Source organism: Acipenser ruthenus, chromosome 32, assembly GCF_902713425.1.
Source record: "Acipenser ruthenus chromosome 32, fAciRut3.2 maternal haplotype, whole genome shotgun sequence".
Classification (NCBI taxonomy): Eukaryota; Metazoa; Chordata; class Actinopteri; order Acipenseriformes; family Acipenseridae; genus Acipenser; species Acipenser ruthenus.
In genome coordinates, this window is record NC_081220.1 from 9,077,992 (window position 1) to 9,096,117 (window position 18,126).

General features: G+C 42.6%; 1 protein-coding gene across 1 annotated transcript; it reads right to left on the reverse strand.

The window, feature by feature from the left end:
- Nucleotides 1–8,338: 8,338 nt before the first annotated feature.
- LOC131703112 (reticulon-4 receptor-like 2) lies at nt 8,339–10,877 on the reverse strand (the record flags this gene model as incomplete). The annotated part of the gene is made up of 3 exons (XM_059005977.1): nt 8,339–9,169; nt 9,921–10,178; nt 10,653–10,877. Coding segments are annotated over 3 exons (1,314 nt in total), but the record flags the coding sequence as incomplete, so codon positions are not given.
- Between the last annotated feature and the right edge of the window lie 7,249 nt (nt 10,878–18,126).

The following is an 18,126-nucleotide window of genomic DNA, read 5'->3' on the forward strand; positions in this document are numbered from 1 at the left end:
GTCATTGGGCCCGATCTTGGATAGATTTGCGCACCACTTAAACGGCCGTTATGTGCAAATGCGCATCATTTTCTATATTCGAAACGTCCTTTTGCGCGTCACAATCCATTCTGCGCTGTGCAGAAATAAAATGTATGCATCGCACAATATGGGGGGAGTGGCCGACAATATGCGTGATCCTGCTATTTTCAAAAGTATGTGCCAAGCACAAAACCAGTTTTGCGAGGCATAAAATAACGCTTTTAAAAAGCAAGCGTTAACTCCGCGCACATCCCCCAGGACTCTCACAAGCACGGAACAGCAGGAGCTTTCCAAGGTACCGCTATGGGAAACACCCCGCGAGCGCACAAGACTCCGTCCACATCTACAGTGGGACTATTATATGGTGATTATAGGACAGGAATTCAAAAGAACGATTGTGATAATTGCTTCACTGTTTAAAAAAAAAACATGTTTAAAAAACAATCTGCAGGAAGCTGCTATCTCGACCGCTCTTTCAGACTGAAACATTAGGCTACTATTTACTTTTCTAAGCAAGCATTCTTGGTGCTGCAAGAATAGCTCCCAAAACAGAATGGAGAGTACAGTACGGTATGTGACATAGACCGAGCTGGCAAATACAAAACAACTGTCTGGAGAAGGAGCGGGCTCTGGAGGCAGGGGAGCATAGCGGAGGTAGAGCCAGTCTTCTAGTGCAGGTGGAGTGGAGAGGTCGAGTGGGGGTGTAGGGAGAGATGAGGGTCTGGAGGTAGCTGGGTGCAGTCTGGTCAAGACATCTGTAGGCTAGTACAAGAGTCTTGAACTGGATGCGAGCGGTGATCGGGAGCCAGTGGAGTGAGCGGAGGAGTGGAGTAGCGTGGGCGAAGCGAGGCAGAGAGAACACCAGGCGGGCAGCAGAGTTCTGGATGAGCTGGAGCGGACGGGTGGTGGACGCAGGGAGGCCAGCCAGGAAGGAGTTGCAGTAGTCTAGGCGGGAGAGTACCAGGGCCTGGACCAGGAGATGGGTAGCATAGTTGGTGAGGAAGGGTCGGATTCTTCGGATGTTGCTGAGCAAGAATCGGAAAATGCGTGCCACAGTGGAGATGTGCTGGGAATAAGAGAGGCAGGGGTCCAGGGTGACTCCAAGGTTCTTAGCTGAGAAAGAGGGAGAGAGTGTGGTAGATTCCAGAGGAACAGAGATAGAGAGATCAGAGGAGGGGGAGGAGGAGGGAAAGAAAAGGAGGTCAGATTTAGAGAGGTTGAGTTTGAGGTGATGCAAGTGCTTCCAGGAGGAAATAGCAGACAGACAGGTAGAGATACGGGAGGAGATGGTGGAGTCAGAGGTAGGGAAGGAGAGGAAAATCTGAGCATCATCAGCATAGAAATGGTATGAGAAACCATAGGATGCGATGAGGGGGCCCAGGGAGCGGGTGTAGAGAGAGAACAGGAGAGGACCCAAGACTGACCCTTGGGGGACTCCAGTTAAGAGAGGGTGAGGTGTGGCGGTTGCTCCAAGCCAGGTTACCTGGTAAGTGCGGTTGGAGAGGTAGGAGGAGAACCAGGCCAGAGCAGTGCCAGAGATCCCCAGGTCATCGAGAGATGATAGTAGAATAGAGTGATCAACAGTGTCAAAGGCAGCCGAGAGGTCGAGGAGAATTAGGACAAAGGAGAGAGAGGCAGCTCGGGCACACTTAAGTGAGTTGGTGACAGACAGGAGGGAGGTTTCAGTGGAGTGAGCAGAGCGGAAGCCAGATTGGAGAGGGTCAAGCAGAGAGTGGTTGGACAGGAAAGCAGAGAGCTGGCGGTGTACAGTCCGCTCGAGGGTTTTGGAGAGGAAGGGTAGGAGGGAGACAGGACGGTAGCTCTGGAGGGAGGTGGGGTCGAGGGTAGGTTTTTTGAGGAGGGGAGTGATAGAGGCTTTTTTGAAGGCAGAGGGAAAGATAACAGAAAGTAGAGAGGTGTTGAGGAGGGAGGAGATGAAGAGGAGTAGAGCAGGAGCAGCAGCTTGAAAGAGGTGAGTGGGGAGGGGGTCCAAGGCACATGAGGTGGGTTTGTGACCCTGGAGCAGGGAGGAGAGGTCAGAGTCTGAGAGGGGCAAGAAGGTGGAGAAGGGGGGTGAGTTAGTAGGGGTTGCAGTGGGTGTAGGAGTTGGAGCGGGAGGGGGTGCGGGGGAGGGAGAGGTGTTAAAGAGTTTGCGGATATCTGAGATTTTAGAAGAGAAGAAGGAGGCAAAGTCATCAGGGGAGATAGAGGAGGGAGGAGGAGGGGGGGAGGGTTTAGGAGGGAGGAGAAGGTAGAGAATAGTTTACATGGGTTGTTAGTGGAGGCTTGGATTACAGATTGGAAATAAGCACATTTAGCAGAGGAGAGAGTAGAGGAGAAGGAGGAGAGGAGAGTGTGGTAAAGGTCTAGGGCAGCAGGGAGTTTGGTTCTCTTCCATTTCTTTTCAGCAGATCGCAGTGTGATTCTTGCCGAGCGGAGCGCAGAGGAGAGCCAGGGATGGGGAGGGGAGGGGCGAGCAGGACGGGAGGTGAGGGGACAGAGGGAGTCGAGGGAGGAGGTGAGTGAGGAGAAGAGGGTGGAGGTAGCAGAGTCTACGGAGAGTTGTGAAAAGGAGTCGATAGGAGGGAGGTGAGAGAGAGCAGTGGAGGCAAGGACAGAGGGGGAGAGAGAGCGGAGGTTACGGCGAGAGGTGACAGTGGGGGTAGGAGGAGCAGGGAGAGGGGGGAGAGACAGAGAAAAAGAGATGAAATAGTGATCATAGAGGTCCAGGGGGGTGACAGAGAGGGTGGAGGGGCAGCAGGCCCTGGAGAAGGTGAGGTCCAGTTGACGGCCAGCTTTGTGGGTAGGAGGGGACGGAGAGAGACAGAAGTCGAAGGAGTGCAGGAGAGGGAGGAATCCAGCAGAGTGGCTGGGGTTGGAGAGATGGATGTTGAAGTCACCCAACAGGACAGTCGGGGTAGACAGAGAGGGGAGGGAGGAGAGTAGATAGTCGAGTTCATCCAGAAAGTGAGTGAGAGGCCCAGGGGGGCGGTACAGAACAACGAGCAGGAGTTGACAGGGAAAGGTTAGTTGGACTGCATGAAATTCAAAGGTATTGACAGAGAGCGAGATGAGATCGGAGGGGACAGAAAAGAGTAAGGAGGGAGAGAGGAGAAGACCCGTCCCACCTCCCCGTCCAGTGAGACGCGGGGTATGGGTCAGGACGTAGAGAGAGGACAGGGCAGCAGGAGTAACAGTGTTATCAGGGGACAACCAGGTTTCAGTGAGAGCAAGGAAATCGAGCGAGAGGTGGGAGGCAAAGGCAGATATGAAATCAGCTTTGTTAGCAGAAGAGTGACAGTTCCAGAGTGCACCAGAGAGTGTGCGGGAGGGGGGAGAGGCAGAGAAATGAGGTTAGAGGGGTTGGAGGAGCAGCAGCGGAGGGAGGGCAGAGGACGAGGACGAGAGGACAGAACAGGGATGTGAGAGACAGTCATAGGAGGGCAAGCAGGACAAAAGGCACAGTAGGAGCAGTAGGGTGGAGGGTACAGACCTGACTAGTAGATAGCTTCTTCTAGAACCCAGTTAGGTTTGGATCTATTGGAATAGCGTCTCAGCGCAGGCCTCCCCTTGCTGGACTCCCACAGCTAGACTCCCGGCTCTTTTGTTGAGGCTCTTCTGTTGGCTGGCGCAGAAATAGGCTGCTTAATATAAAAAGAACAACTGCGTGGAAACCAATCAGATAGCAAATCAACTTCTGTACAATTAAACCACTCACCTGGTACTAATCACACACCAACTCAGCTAATTCAAACACCACCTTACAAAGTTACCAAATGTAGTTAATTAAAAATTACTTGAAGCAGGAACTTGCCTATCTGCCTCAGTCCCTGGTTCCTGTAGACTGACCACTATTATATGCCCACCCTTAAATGGGTTCCACCTCACTTTGCAAGGGGACTGGCACAACTGCTAACTGCTCTATTGACAATACTTTTACACACTTCAAAGGGGATCACACCACTACAGGAGACTGTGTGGAGACCAATCCAAATGCAAACAACTCTCTTCAAGTTAATAAACCACCCTCCCTGATAATTACAAATTGCAAATCACCTTATTATTCAAATAACCACACTACCTGGTTTAAAATCACATACACACACTCCTCCCTAAATTGAAACACCAACTAATAATGATACTTAAATTGATAATTAAAAATTAGTAGGAGCAGGACCAATTACCTATCTTGCCTCAGACACTGGTTACCTGTAGACTCCCACAGCTAGACTCCCGGCTCTTTTGTTGAGGCTCTTCTGTTGGCAGGCGCTTCTGGCTGGCGCAGAAATAGGCTGCTTAATATATAAAGAACAACTGCGTGGAAACCAATCAGATAGCAAATCAACTTCTATACAATTAAACCACTCACCTGGTACTAATCACACACCACATTACAAGTTACCAAATGTAGTTAATTAAAAATTACTTGAAGCAGGAACTTGCCTATCTGCCTCAGTCCCTGGTTCCTGTAGACTGACCACTATTATATGCCCACCCTTAAATAGAGTTATATTTAAGAGCAAGTAGTAACTGCAGTAGAGTATTTAATTATGGATGGACCAAACTTGCAGGTCGCCACTGTCACATTTTCCAGGAAATCACGGCTAATACTGAGAAAGAAAACAGATGAGAACCTAACAGAAAACTAGTGAAAAACACTGCATTGATTACCTGAACGGGTCAAATGTAGACTACTGAATTGCTGAATTGTTGGGGGAGAGTGGCGCATCCAGCTGAGGCGCTTCATCTGAAATGCAGGGTGTGCCCTATAGCCTGGAGATCGCTGTTTCCAATCCAGACTATGCCATCGCCGACAGGAACGCCGAGGGGGCGGCACACAGTTGGCCGAGTGCCACCCGGGTTGGGAGGGCTTAGGTCAGCTTGGTAATCATTGTCTCAACAAGCTCCAGCGACTCCTGTGGCGAACGGTCGCCTGCGAGTTGTGGGCGGAACTGCGTTTCCTCCAACACCGCTACAGCCAGGTGCGGTTGTCTTTGCTGTTGCAGTGTGACAAGAGGAGGGTGGCTGACGGCGTTTGTTTCAGAGGATGCGCATGATGAGTCTTCGTTCTCCCGAGTCGATACGGGAAGTTGCAGCAGCGCCATAAAAAACAATTGGATATTCCAAATTGGGAGATTTTTTTTAAAAATATTACAACAAAAAAAATAAATAGTTAAGCTTCAAAAAATCTATTTTTGACTGAGCGAGTTAAGTGTGTACGGTATCCTGACAACACAACACGTTGAAAACACAGAAAAGATGCTGAGAAAAAAAAAAAAAAGTTTTCTATTTCCTGTTTAATTAAGAAAATACAATAAAAAAAGATTATTCTCTTACTTGTCTTCCTGCCATATCCCCTCTTTTTTGGTCAAATATTGAATATATTCGTATTCAATTTCAAACCACTGTTCTTTGTTCCCATGATGCATCTGTGATGGGCTGGGTTTTAAGCGATCGTGATAATTTCTGATATTTTATAGTGGCTGGACTTTATAATAATAAAAAAATGAAAAAGGGTAACGAGCGACAAATGCATTAATTTCTGTCGATTTGTTCTATTTTAATGGGTTATAATTTTACAAATTTAAAAGACATTCATTAAGAAAAGATAAAACTAATTTAATAACCTTTAAGAATTATGTTTTTATTGACAGAAATATATTTGATGTATGTGTGTTTGGCATGAAATCAAATAAAGTCCCATTGGATTTTGCTTGAAAAGAGGAAACACAAAAGGTGTTTTTTTAGGTTTTTATTTTTTAAATAAAGCATTTATTCAACATGTTTTTTTTTTTACAAAAATACATAAAAATACAACACAATACAACACGGAATGTTTTTTGACTGGACTGTATTGCATTAGCTGGCTCTCAGATCACCAGTACAGTACAGGGCTGTTAGATTAGACTGGACTGTATTGCATTAGCTGGCTCTCATATCTCCAGTATAGTACAGTGCTGTTAGATTAGACTGGAATGTATTGAATTAGCTGGCTCTCAGATCCCCAGTACAGTACAGTGCTGTTAGATTAGACTGGACTGTATTGAATTAGCTGGCTCTCAGATCACCAGTACAGTACCGTGCTGTTAGATTAGACTGGACTGTATTGAATTAGCTGGCTCTCATATCTCCAGTACAGTACCATGCTGTTAGATTAGATTGGACTGTATTGAATTAGCTGGCTCTCAGATCCCCAGTACAGTACAGTGCTGTTAGATTAGACTGGACTGTATTGAATTAGCTGGCTCTCAGATCCCCAGTACAGTACAGTGCTGTTAGATTAGACTGGACTGTATTGAATTAGCTGGCTCTCAGATCACCAGTACAGTACCGTGCTATTAGATTAGACTGGACTGTATTGAATTAGCTGGCTCTCAGATCCCCAGTACAGTACCGTGCTGTTAGATTAGACTGGACTGTATTGAATTAGCTGGCTCTCAGATCCCCAGTACAGAAGCGTACTGTTAGATTAGACTGGACTGTATTGAATTAGCTGGCACTCAGATCACCAGTACAGTACTGTGCTGTTAGATTAGACTGGACTGTATTGCATTAGCTGGCTCTCATATCTCCAGTATAGTACAGTGCTGTTAGATTAGACTGGAATGTATTGAATTAGCTGGCTCTCAGATCCCCAGTACAGTACCGTGCTGTTAGATTAGACTGGACTGTATTGAATTAGCTGGCTCTCAGATCCCCAGTACAGTACAGTGCTATTTTTAAAATCCATAAAATGTTGTAAATCTTAAATTCCTGAGAAATAACACTTATGAAAATGAATGAACAAAATAAACAAATAAAAATACATAAATGAAAAAAATCAATACACAACTTTATAAACAAATTCCTAAAATTACACAAATTCAGTCAATCCAACACCTTTAAAAAAAAAAAGTACAAAGTAACACGGAACAGTCCATTATAGTTAGTATAGGGGGTGATTGGTCTAAGGCTATTGTGCATATTATTATTATTATTATTATTATTATTATTATTATTATTATTATTATTATTATTATTATTATTATAGTATTATTACTAGTCCAAACTCCCTCACCCCTCTCTTTGACTGCACCTAAATGGACCAGTCCCTTAAAAAAAAGAAAAAAGTCATTTTCCACTGAAATTAAATAAAATACACGCAATTTCAAACTAAAAAGAAAACAGTTTCAAATTGTAACACCAGAAACACATTTTGTGTATATATATATATATATATATATATATATATATATATATATATATATATATATATATATATATATATATATATATATATATATAATCTTTAAACATCTTAAAACAGTTGCAGAATATTTTGTAGGGATTTTCATAGCAATTAAGAAAGTCAAAGAGAGAGAGAGAGACAACTGGGAAAAAAATGGCAAAATACTTTAAAAGAAGTGTAATTTGTAATTCATTATGAACAGAGCTGCACAGAGCAGGTCTATAGGAAACTCAACACTGCAGAGCTGCACAGAGCAGGTCTGTAGGAAACTCAAGATGGCAGAGCTGCACAGAGCAGGTTAAAAGGAAAGAGAGATCAACACTGCAGAGCTGTACAGAGCGAGTCTATAGGAAAGACAAAATTTCTTTTTTTTATATAACTTTTTAGATTAGTTCCTTTTAAAACAGTGCTTTCCCTGGGTCTCTCTCAAACACTTTCAATGAGACTCCCTATCGCACAGGAGTTTCAGTAAGACTCCCTATTACAGAGCAGTTTCAATAGAACTCCCTATTGCACAACTGTTTTAATGAGACTCCCTATCACACAGCAGTTTTAATGAGACTCCCTATCGCACAGGAGTTTCAGTAAGACTCCCTATCACACAGCAGTTTCAATGAGACTCCCTATTGCACAGCAGTTTCAATAAGACTCCCTATTGCACAGCAGTTTCAATAAGACTCCCTATTGCACAGCAGTTTCAATAAGACTCCCTATCACACAGCAGTTTCATTAAGACTCATTATCGTACAGCAGTTTCAATAAGACTCCCTATCGCACAGCAGTTTCAATAAGACTCACTATCGCACAGCAGTTTCAATGAGACTCCCTATTGCACAGCAGTTTCAGTAAGACTCCCTATCACACAGCAGTTTCAATGAGACTCCCTATCACACAGCAGTTTCAATAAGACTCATTATCGCACAGCAGTTTTAATAAGACTCATTATCGCACAGTAGTTTCAATAAGACTCATTATCGCACAGCAGTTTCAGAGCAGAGCTGGTCTATAGGAAACTCAACACTGCAGAGCAGTGATTGAATCGTAATATCTTTTCAATATAGTCTTTAAGGGGAAATTCACAAATGCTCTTCACATGGTTTCAGGAAAAAGAAAGTGAAGGGTGAGAGAGAGGGAGAGGGTGAGAGTGAGGGAGAGAGAGAGGAGAAAGAGGGACGCGTCTGGACAAACGCCTCTGGATTTCCCGTTTGCTTCTTTCAAACAATCCAACTTGTAACAACGAATAGTGGAGTCTTCGTTTTCATATTTCTCCCAGTAGTCTTGCTCTTTAACTTTCGTCAATGTGGACTCAGCTTCGTAACTTTTGGTTTGACTTTTATCTGGACTGATGTAACTGTTGTCTTGCTGTTGTCCTTTCTTTCCATCCAAGCCTTTAGATTTGTCCGAATTCCCCCCGCTTGCCTTGCCCGATTTGGGGAACCACCATCTCGTTCTGGTGCTGAAGGTGTAAGTGACGCGGGCTCTCGGATAGTAAGGCATCATGGGGCAGGGAGCGAAATCGATTTCTCTCAAGAACCTCAAATCTAGACCTTTCCTCTCCTCGGGACCGGCGCAGAGGAGCTCGGAGCTGGATATCCGGACCTGACGGAACCATTCCCAGAGAGGGCGGGCCTGGCAGGAGCAGCTCCAGGGGTTTCCGTTGAGTCTGAGGAACTGCAGGGACGAGAGATCGGAGAGGGCCGAAGCAGGGAGGTCTGTTAGGGCGTTGTTGAAGAGGAACAGGGTGGTGAGGTGACCCAGGTCCCTGAAGGCTTTGCGGTTGACCTGTCGCACTCGGTTCTCGTGGAGGAGGAGCCTGTCCAGGTTGACCAGCCCTCTGAAGACATTTTCAGACAGGACTCGGATTCGGTTGCCGTGGAGGAAGAGGTGAGTGAGATTCACCAGGTCTGAGAAGAGATTGTCCTGAGAGGGGGAGAGAGAGGGAGGGGGAAGGGGAGGGACAGAGATTGATATTTGGCACATGAAAATTCAGTACTACCAAAAAGTTGTATGTTAAATTATGAAAATAAAATTATTTGTGTTATAGCTCTTCTGTATGTATCTGCCTCCTGTCACCCCTCCCCCCCAGGAGCAGGGTTGAGACAGACTGTATTAGATAGGATAGAGGGGGCTATCCAGGAGCAGGATTGAGACACACTGTATTAGATAGGATAGAGGGGGCTCTCCAGGAGCAGGGTTGAGACACATTGTATTAGATAGGATAGAGGGGGCTCTCCAGGAGCAGGATTGAGACACATTGTATTAGATAGGATAGAGGGGGCTCTCCAGGAGCAGGATTGAGACACACTGTATTAGATAGGATAGAGGGGGCTCTCCAAGAGCAAGATTGAGACACACTGTATTAGATAGGATAGAGGGGGCTCTCCAGGAGCAGGATTGAGACACATTGTATTAGATAGGATAGAGGGGGCTCTCCGGGAGCAGGATTGAGACACACTGTATTAGATAGGATTGGGGGGGGGGGCTCCAGGAGCAGGGTTGGAGACGCACTGTATTAGATAGGATGGGGGGGATGGGGGGGCTCCAGGAGCAGGGTTGGTGGCGCACTGTATTAGATAGGAGGTCTCTCTCTCTCTCTCTCTCTCTCTCTCTCTCTCTCTCTCTCTCTCTCTCTCTCTCTCTCTCTCTCTCTCTCTCTCTTTCTCTCTCTCACCTGGATGTGTTGCAGCAGGTTGTCCTGCAGGTAAAGGAACTGCAGGCTGTAGAGTTTTTTGAAGATGTTTCCGGGCAGGGTCCCCAGCTGGCAGCGGTATATGTGCAGGCTCTGCAGCTTGTCCAGCCCCCGGAAGGAGTCAGGATGGAGGGTGCGCAGGGAGGGGTTATCCCCCAGGTCCAGCTCCTCCAGATCTCGCATGTCGCTGAAGGAATCTGGTTTGATGGAGCAGATGTTGTTGGAGTAGAGCCACAGGACCTGATGAGAGGGAGAGAGAGAGGTGGGGGAGAGAGAGGAAGATCATTTTCAAGCTCAATTTCGAGTTACAGTCAAACCTGTATTAAGAGACCTGCACTCAAGGTACAGTCAAATAGTGTCTCTTAAAAGAGGGACCCCCCATACATTTTCTATTTGTCTCCGACATCCTACCTTCCTCTAATTATATATGTATGTTTAAAAAACTCTGTAAAAGACTACATATATGAACAAAATAAGTAGTGGAATTGAATTACATTTAGATTATTGTGTGGGCTTGCACGTTGTTGTTTCGGAGGACAAAAGCTTGAGTGCGTTTGTCTATCTCCAGCCTCTCCCAGCCGAGAAGGAGTCACTGCGGGGGAGATCGCAGCAGCAGCAGTGGTGAGGCAGACATAGTCTTAAAAACAATTTATAAATTGGGGGAGAAAAGGGGGTTACAAATAATTGTGAAGTGTGAACAGGGCAAGATGGTACCTGTGTCTGGAAGCCGAAGGACTGCGCCTGCAGCTCTGTGATGCGGTTGTTTTGGAGGAACACTCTCTGGCTGTCGTAGGGAATGCCAGCCGGCACCACCGAGAAGTTCTGAGACTGGCAGCTGACCGTCATCGGGGAGAGGTAACAGACACACAGCCTGGGGCAGGAATAGGCAGGGCTAGGGGAGCAGACTGCCAGCCAGAGCAACAGCCAGACAGACACCGAGCCTGCATGGGGAGAGAGAGGAGAGTGTGAGAGAGGAGAAGGGAGGGGAGAGAGATAGACTGATAGATAAACAGAATGACAGACAAGACAGAAAGGCAGATAAACAAATAGACAGACAAATTTGAAGTCATGTCTCAATGAACATTTATTCAGTTGTCTGTCATAGATCTCTCTAAGAGTGACCCCTGACCACCAGTGACCCAATGATATAATGTTCTCAGCACATAACAGAACTGACTGGGCAAACAGTCACTCAGAGAGAGGCTCGGAAACTTTGGTGACATTTATAGAAGAACCTGAATACTCGGAAAAACAGGAACGCCTTCTATAATTCAGGAAAGACAATGAATAGAGGAGAACACTGTCAATGTGTGTGTGTGTGTGTGTGTGTGTGTATGTGTGTCTGTGTCTCGGTGTGTTTCTATCTCAATGTGTGTGTGTGTGTTGTCACGGCTGACCCCGAACCAGTTATTATGTGTAGTAAGAAATTGGATTCCTTTGCATGGAGAATTTCAGTGGCTAGAGTTCAGGGCTCCTCGATTGATTCAGATTCAGTTGTATTAAGTCTGCCCACTAATAATGTAGAGCAAAATAGGTATTGTGGTGTTTGCAGAGCCGACCCGAGCTGAACCCAAGACAGAAGTGGAGTCCTGCTGGGAACGAGCTGAAACATTGGACACGGACTGGATGATTTAAAAATGAAATGTATTAATGAGATGATATGTGCTGTAACCATTTGTAATGTTTGAATAATCTTTAGTCTGTAACAAATACTGTAAAGTGCTCTCTCTGTAAGACCGAAAAACAGAATCTGGTACAACTTGATACACTGGCCGGCCTTGAGCAGTCTCTTATTAAAATTGGCACGATTCCCAGAATTTAGTGCTGAAATCTCTGTTAAGACTTTTCAGCTTGAATACAGAATAATGCTGTACTAATAGATGTATGTTAATATGTTTGCTTTAAATGGTATAGATTGCTGTGGTAACATATAATCATAGGTAGTGATAATTATTGTTAGTATGAAATACTATGAACAATTTTTATGTATAAGATCATATGATTCACTTTGCTTAATATGATAGCATACCTGAAGCTGTTTTCTATCAAGATGAGCATAGTTAAAAACGGAGTCCTAATTCAAGGAAAAGAATTACTGTGTGCTTACATTCAAGAATTATAACTTCTGAATATAAAGGGAAAAGGAGTTAGGAGTATTCTTAAGGGAAAGAGAAAAACAGAAAAGGATTAAAAGACCTCGCTTTGAGTAGGTTTCTGCTTGTAATTCAGTTTTAAAATAAGTAGGTGAGTAAGAACAACCTAGAGTAAAAGCAGACTCTAACTTAAGAAAATAAGCATTGTCAGAAGATACACCACAACTAGAGAGCAGAAAAATTGAATAAAATCCTATTGTAATATTGCGGATATACTGCTGCTAGCAGAAAGTAATAAGGTTAGCAGCCATACGCTATAAGAAGTAATGTACTAGTTTGACTCTGAAGTTAAAAGACGCAGCATAAAAAGATGTTGTGTTTAAAATGCAAAATAAAAGGATTGAATAAATAATGAAGAATAAAAGCAGGAGATAGGTTTTAGGAGAGTAAACTCTATGTGACCTGTCTTCTTGAACTCTCTATCAGCCTGCCCTTGGAGAAATTAATATTAGCTGCTGGAAGGCCTCTTTGGTGGGAAGAAGCCGGAATTTTTTTATCAGAAGGCTTATAGTATCGGGCCGGACTGCAAAAATAGGGAGTTAGAACGGATGGTCTTAGCACTTAAGATAGTTAGTTGTCGGGCGGAACAAGCACGTAAGATACAGGTGTAAGGAAAGTTCTAGGGAACATTAATTACTATTAAACTTGGCAAGAAAAGAGGTGTCTCCAGCAAGCTGGTTTTAGCCAGTATGTGTATAGCTGAAAAATACAGGGTCATCTGGATGTCAATTAAGTTCAAGCTACCAGGGGCCCATAGGAGAAAAACATTACAGCTTTACAGCTCAGTAAAATAGTTAGGTTTTCCATAAGGAGAAAACTCTACATTAAAAAGATATAAGATGGAAGTTCCCTATAATACCTGCTAAACACACACCTGTAAGGAAAGAATGAAATTAATTTGAGAGTGAGATGACATGAGGGAATATATTTTTGAAAGCCAAGTTCATGTAATCAATTATAATCATTATAACTATAACTGCTATATTATCATATAACTATTGGTGTTGCATATATTCAAAAAACACCACTTTTCTTATATTGGTGTTGCATATATTTAAAACACCACTCCTTTTTATAATGCACCCATATTAAGTAGTGAATCAAGGTTGCAGGGATTTTGTGAACTCTGCTTCACCTAACTTTTCAGATGAAGGAGGGGGGCCAAGAATGAGTGGATGAGAACATGGGCTAGTGTTGATTTATTAAATGTTGTTGATTTGTTGGCATATGACCTTAATTGAGTCTGAGGAGTTGGTTGAATTCTTTAGAGATTACTGTTTGCCAAGAGATAAGGACTGTCAATATAGATTGATGACTGGATCTAATTGGGGCTTCCCATTGCTTTCAATGGGACGAAAATTGTATAAAAACCCTGGGCCGATCACACTGAGACCACCACAATCAAGCTTGGCAGAGCTATGTGTGGTCCATCCTTTGCAGATCTCTACAGAACAGTCCTTCTCTTTTGTTCACGCTACTCTTCCTTATAATGGGAGGTAAGCATATTAATGGTAATATTGTTATCTCGCATTTATTGGTTATATTGCTATGAGGTTTTGAAACAATGTTTTAGTATTAAGAGTGTTATATTGAATGTGCTAAAAAATAGCAGTGGGTGCTTGTAGGCTTTGTGCTTAACCAGCCTGAGGGCTGCACTGAATACATATAATTGTATTATGTTATTGAAGTATTAAATGCTGAAGCTTGTAATAAACTTAGGATTGCTAATTATTGTTACATGTTTTCGGGTTTTGGTAGTATGCGCAAACTACTAAACCAATATTAAAGGCATTTTAATAAAACGAAGGAGCGCTGATGTTGCTCTGATTCGTAAAACTTTGAATAAATGAGTCTGAGTGATTTTCTTGATTAAATAAAAAGGTTTTAAGGACACACCGCTCGTCCAGTGCTCGAACATAAACCACTAGGAGTTTTAAACATCTCTGTCCTCCTTAACGTCTCCCCTGAGTTAAGAGTGTGTGCAGAGCAAATAATATAATAAAAGAGAACGTGAAAAGTGAAAACGTGACAGTTGGCGCCCGACCGTGGGGCGAGCGAAATAAACGGTCCGCAAAATAAACCTAATCTAGAAAACACTAATAAATACGATCGACCAATAAAAATTAAAATTGTTTAACATTTTGAAACGCGTTACTAAAATAGTTTAAACATTTTGATTCCATCACGTAATTTTGTAAGGTAAATTGCGTATGGGCATTTAAACTCCGGAAACCCGACGTTGTGACGCAACCCCAGATGCGGCAACCTCACTTGTGCACAAATCTTCCGGTAAAATAAAGTCTAGCAAAAGAGGGCGTTGAACGGGCTATTATAAATAGTAAAAACGGGCTACTCTAAATGGCATCTACAGGGAGATTCATAGAAAAACTCCTTGAAATAATTTTGTGGAAGAAAGGGTTTATGCAGTTATAAACAGATTGTCTCAGACTATAGACAGAGAAATGAATATTGATGATAATCTGGAAAGCGCTTCGGATAGGGGGGAACAGGATGAGATGGAGTCTCAACTTTCCTCCTCTGAGTCAGAAATGGGGGAAGAAACTGCTAACAAAAAACGAGTATGTGAAAGTAAGCTGTTACTTGCCTTAATGTGTCCAAAGAAAGAAAGAAAAATAAGTTAAGCAAGCAAAGGAATAAATCTGATGAAAAAAAAAACTGCAAGAGAAAACTCAGTAAATCTGCCTTGGGAAGCTGCAACTAGCAGAGAGGAGAGAACACCGGCTCCACCCACTAATTCATGTGACTTGCGATCATCAGGTCCTAAAGGGATACGAGCACAGAAAGTAACAAACTCTGAAAAACTTAGAGCGCTGAATACGTTAGACAACCAATGTATAATTTATTGGCTGTTACAGCTAATGTCTGCCAAGAAATAAATAATAATGAAAACCTCTTACATGGAGGAGGTGTGGTTAGAGCCCTGTCTGATGCAAGCGGTTTAATAATTCAGGAAGAAAGTTACGATTGGATTTTTTTTAAAAAAAAAGGTAAAGTTAGAAGTGAGGAATGGATGTAACTGCAACCAGTTTGTTACATGCATTTCACTTGCTATGATTCATGTAGTCCTAGAGAAGGAATGCTGAATTCAGTTAAAAAATTAAGTGAAGCAGTGTTAGCAGCCTTGATACAGCCTCTGCTTGTAATGCAAGTGAGGAATGTTTAGTTCACCCAGAGGTGCGGTAACCTGCAGGGAGAGAGAGAGAGAGCTCACAGACTGCACCAGCTTGTGAGTATAAGGAGGGGGTCTTGGAGAGCCCAGAGATCGGGAATGCACAGAGAGCAGACCTAAAATAACATAGAGTGAAAGACATAGCAGACGTTCGATTTTTAACCCATTAGCAGCAGAAGCAGTTGAGATTATGATAGAGAAGGTGGAAGATTATTTGAAATATTGGAATAAATAAAGATAATGATACAGAAACAAATAATTATATTACATTAAATAATTTAATACATTTAAATAAAATAAATAAATAAATAAATTAGAATTAAATTAAATTAGATTAAGCATCAGGGTATGAAGCTGAGTACAGCCTTTAAAAAGAAAGTTAGCAGTATTTCTTCCCCAAAAACAATAAAGCAACTCCAAGCCGTGATGGGGTTGTTTAATTATGCGAGAAACACTGTAACAGGATACTCAGTCCTGGCAGCCCCGTTGTATCGAAAGATTTCCCACGGTAACGCTGAGGGAAAGGGGTCTCGTGGATAGAAGAAGACGAACTTAGGCTAACGCAGCTTAAGACGTTAATACAAGAAGCGCAGGATATTACCACTCGAGTCAGTGGCAAGTCCTTGGAAGCCTACTTCCATATTGGTGAACAAGCTGCAGTAGGGGTGAAAAATAAAGGGGATGAAATGCCAATAAAGAATTGGGGTTTCAATTTCACCTCACAGAACAGCAGTTTTGTTATGAAAAAAGGATGCTAACCGCTCTTGCTAGAGTAGCACCGTCCTTATTCAACCTAGCTCAGGATGATCTTATTGAAGTTTTCAGTGATACCCCAGGACTAGCTACCCTAACAAAGGGATCACTGATAAACACGAAAGCGCTTAAATTACGGTGGGATAGATGGGTCACTTTGCTAGCAGACCCTAGAATAATCTTCACTACCGTCTCCGAGCTAGCCTCTAACCTCAGAAGTAAATTCCTTCACCTTCCCCCGTTTGAAAAATGGGAGGAATGAACTGCCCCAGCAGGACAGCCGTTTGTGCCTGACTGGTTAATCTTCTCAGATGGATCCATTCCAGTTTGTGGAATAGGGATATCCGTCGGAAGAAATCGGAATGGAATTCATGAGGAAACGTAACACCACTCTGAAGTGGTATCAGGTCGATCCGCTTAAGTAGCAGAAGCTAAAGCCCTATTGAAGGGATTACAAATGGCTCAAAGTTTGGGGACGCCCAGTGAGACCATATTATTGATTACAGACTCAAGTTACTGCACCCAAGCATTCAATATTCACTCTCTAACATGGAAAGAGAATGGTTACTCTGACCATAAGGGTAAGCCCATAGCGCATGCCAATATATGGAAAGAGATTGAAACATTGAGGAGCAATAGGATCAGTGTTCAGCATATAGCAGGTCACCAGAAGGGGAAAGAAGTAACTATAGTGGGAAATAATCGCTCTGATGAATTGGCGCAAGGAGCAGTACAGGGTCATTAAAGTTTGACCTTTTGAGCATCAGCAGCAAAACTGATCAATTTGCTAGCTGATAGCCAGCTGTTGTCTGAGTTCCCCCCCGGACGAGGACAGATACCAGCTGGAACAGGGAATTCTATACCGACTGTTTAAAACAAGCAAAAGGATAGTACCCCCTAAAGCAAGCTGACAAGCCATAGTACTGGCAGCTCATCAAGGAGCAGGTGCCTTGCATAGTGCACTTAAGGGAACTTTGCATCAGTTGCGAGATTAATGGTGGACTGAACTGCATGCTGAAACTGTGGAGATCTGCAGAAGATGTTTGCCCTGCCTACAACACATTCAGAAACCAAAAGGAACAAAGTAAGAATTGCACCTGGAAATATTTCATTAAATATTTTCATGAATGAGTTTTTAAGAATCAAATACATATTTGAATTACAGACTGCATGAAAAATCAAAGACTTTATTCATTTGACAATGATTAAGGAAAAGAAAATATACAGTATACTATTTAACTCTAGAGTATACATTAAATAAATGTAATTCTGTTTATAACAATTTAAAAAGAAAAATGTTATTGCAGTTTACTAGTAATTCTGTAATGGTTATAAGTAAAGCCTAGCATGGTTTCATCTTATTTTATTACATGAATTGGAAAAACAAAAATAAGAATAAAACTTAAAAATAAATAATTAGTAATAATACATTTGAACAGTAATGAAAGTAAAAACTTTTATATTATAAATGTGATTATTTTACTGGTTACATCGTTAAAATAAAACTAAAGCTTTTGTGTTTTGTTTTTGCAAAAGGAATGTAACAGAATTGTTGTCTTGACTTGACAGGTAAAGCAAAACCATGCAATGAGAATGATAGGGATTTAAGAGAGCAGTTTGGAAAGTACAAAATGCTTATGACTGTTTATTGAGAAAGTGTGTTAATATACACTTTGCTTTTGAAACACAGAACGCAGCTTTTGTATTGCAGAACTATTGAAAAAAAAAGTACAATGAATATTTTTTTCTTTTAACACTTTCTTAAATTCAGTTTTGATGTACTCTGGGTGTTTTTGACAAATGGAAAAGATAAGAAGCTTGGTCTTTGTGTCTTAAATATATACTAACTTTTGTAAGTCTGTAACCAGAACTGAAAGGAGTGAACCTTGCTTGGAAACCATGACAACACTGATAAACAAGTCAGCTGAGAGCCACTTTAACTCTTTAGGTGCAGGTATAGTGGAAGAAGTTAATAGGTATGCTATTGCAAGCAATGAAATGTTATACGTTTGAAAAAATAACTTTTAGCCTGTCTTGGTTTTAGTGATTATATATAATTGATTAACAACTATGGGTTTTTGTAACATCAATT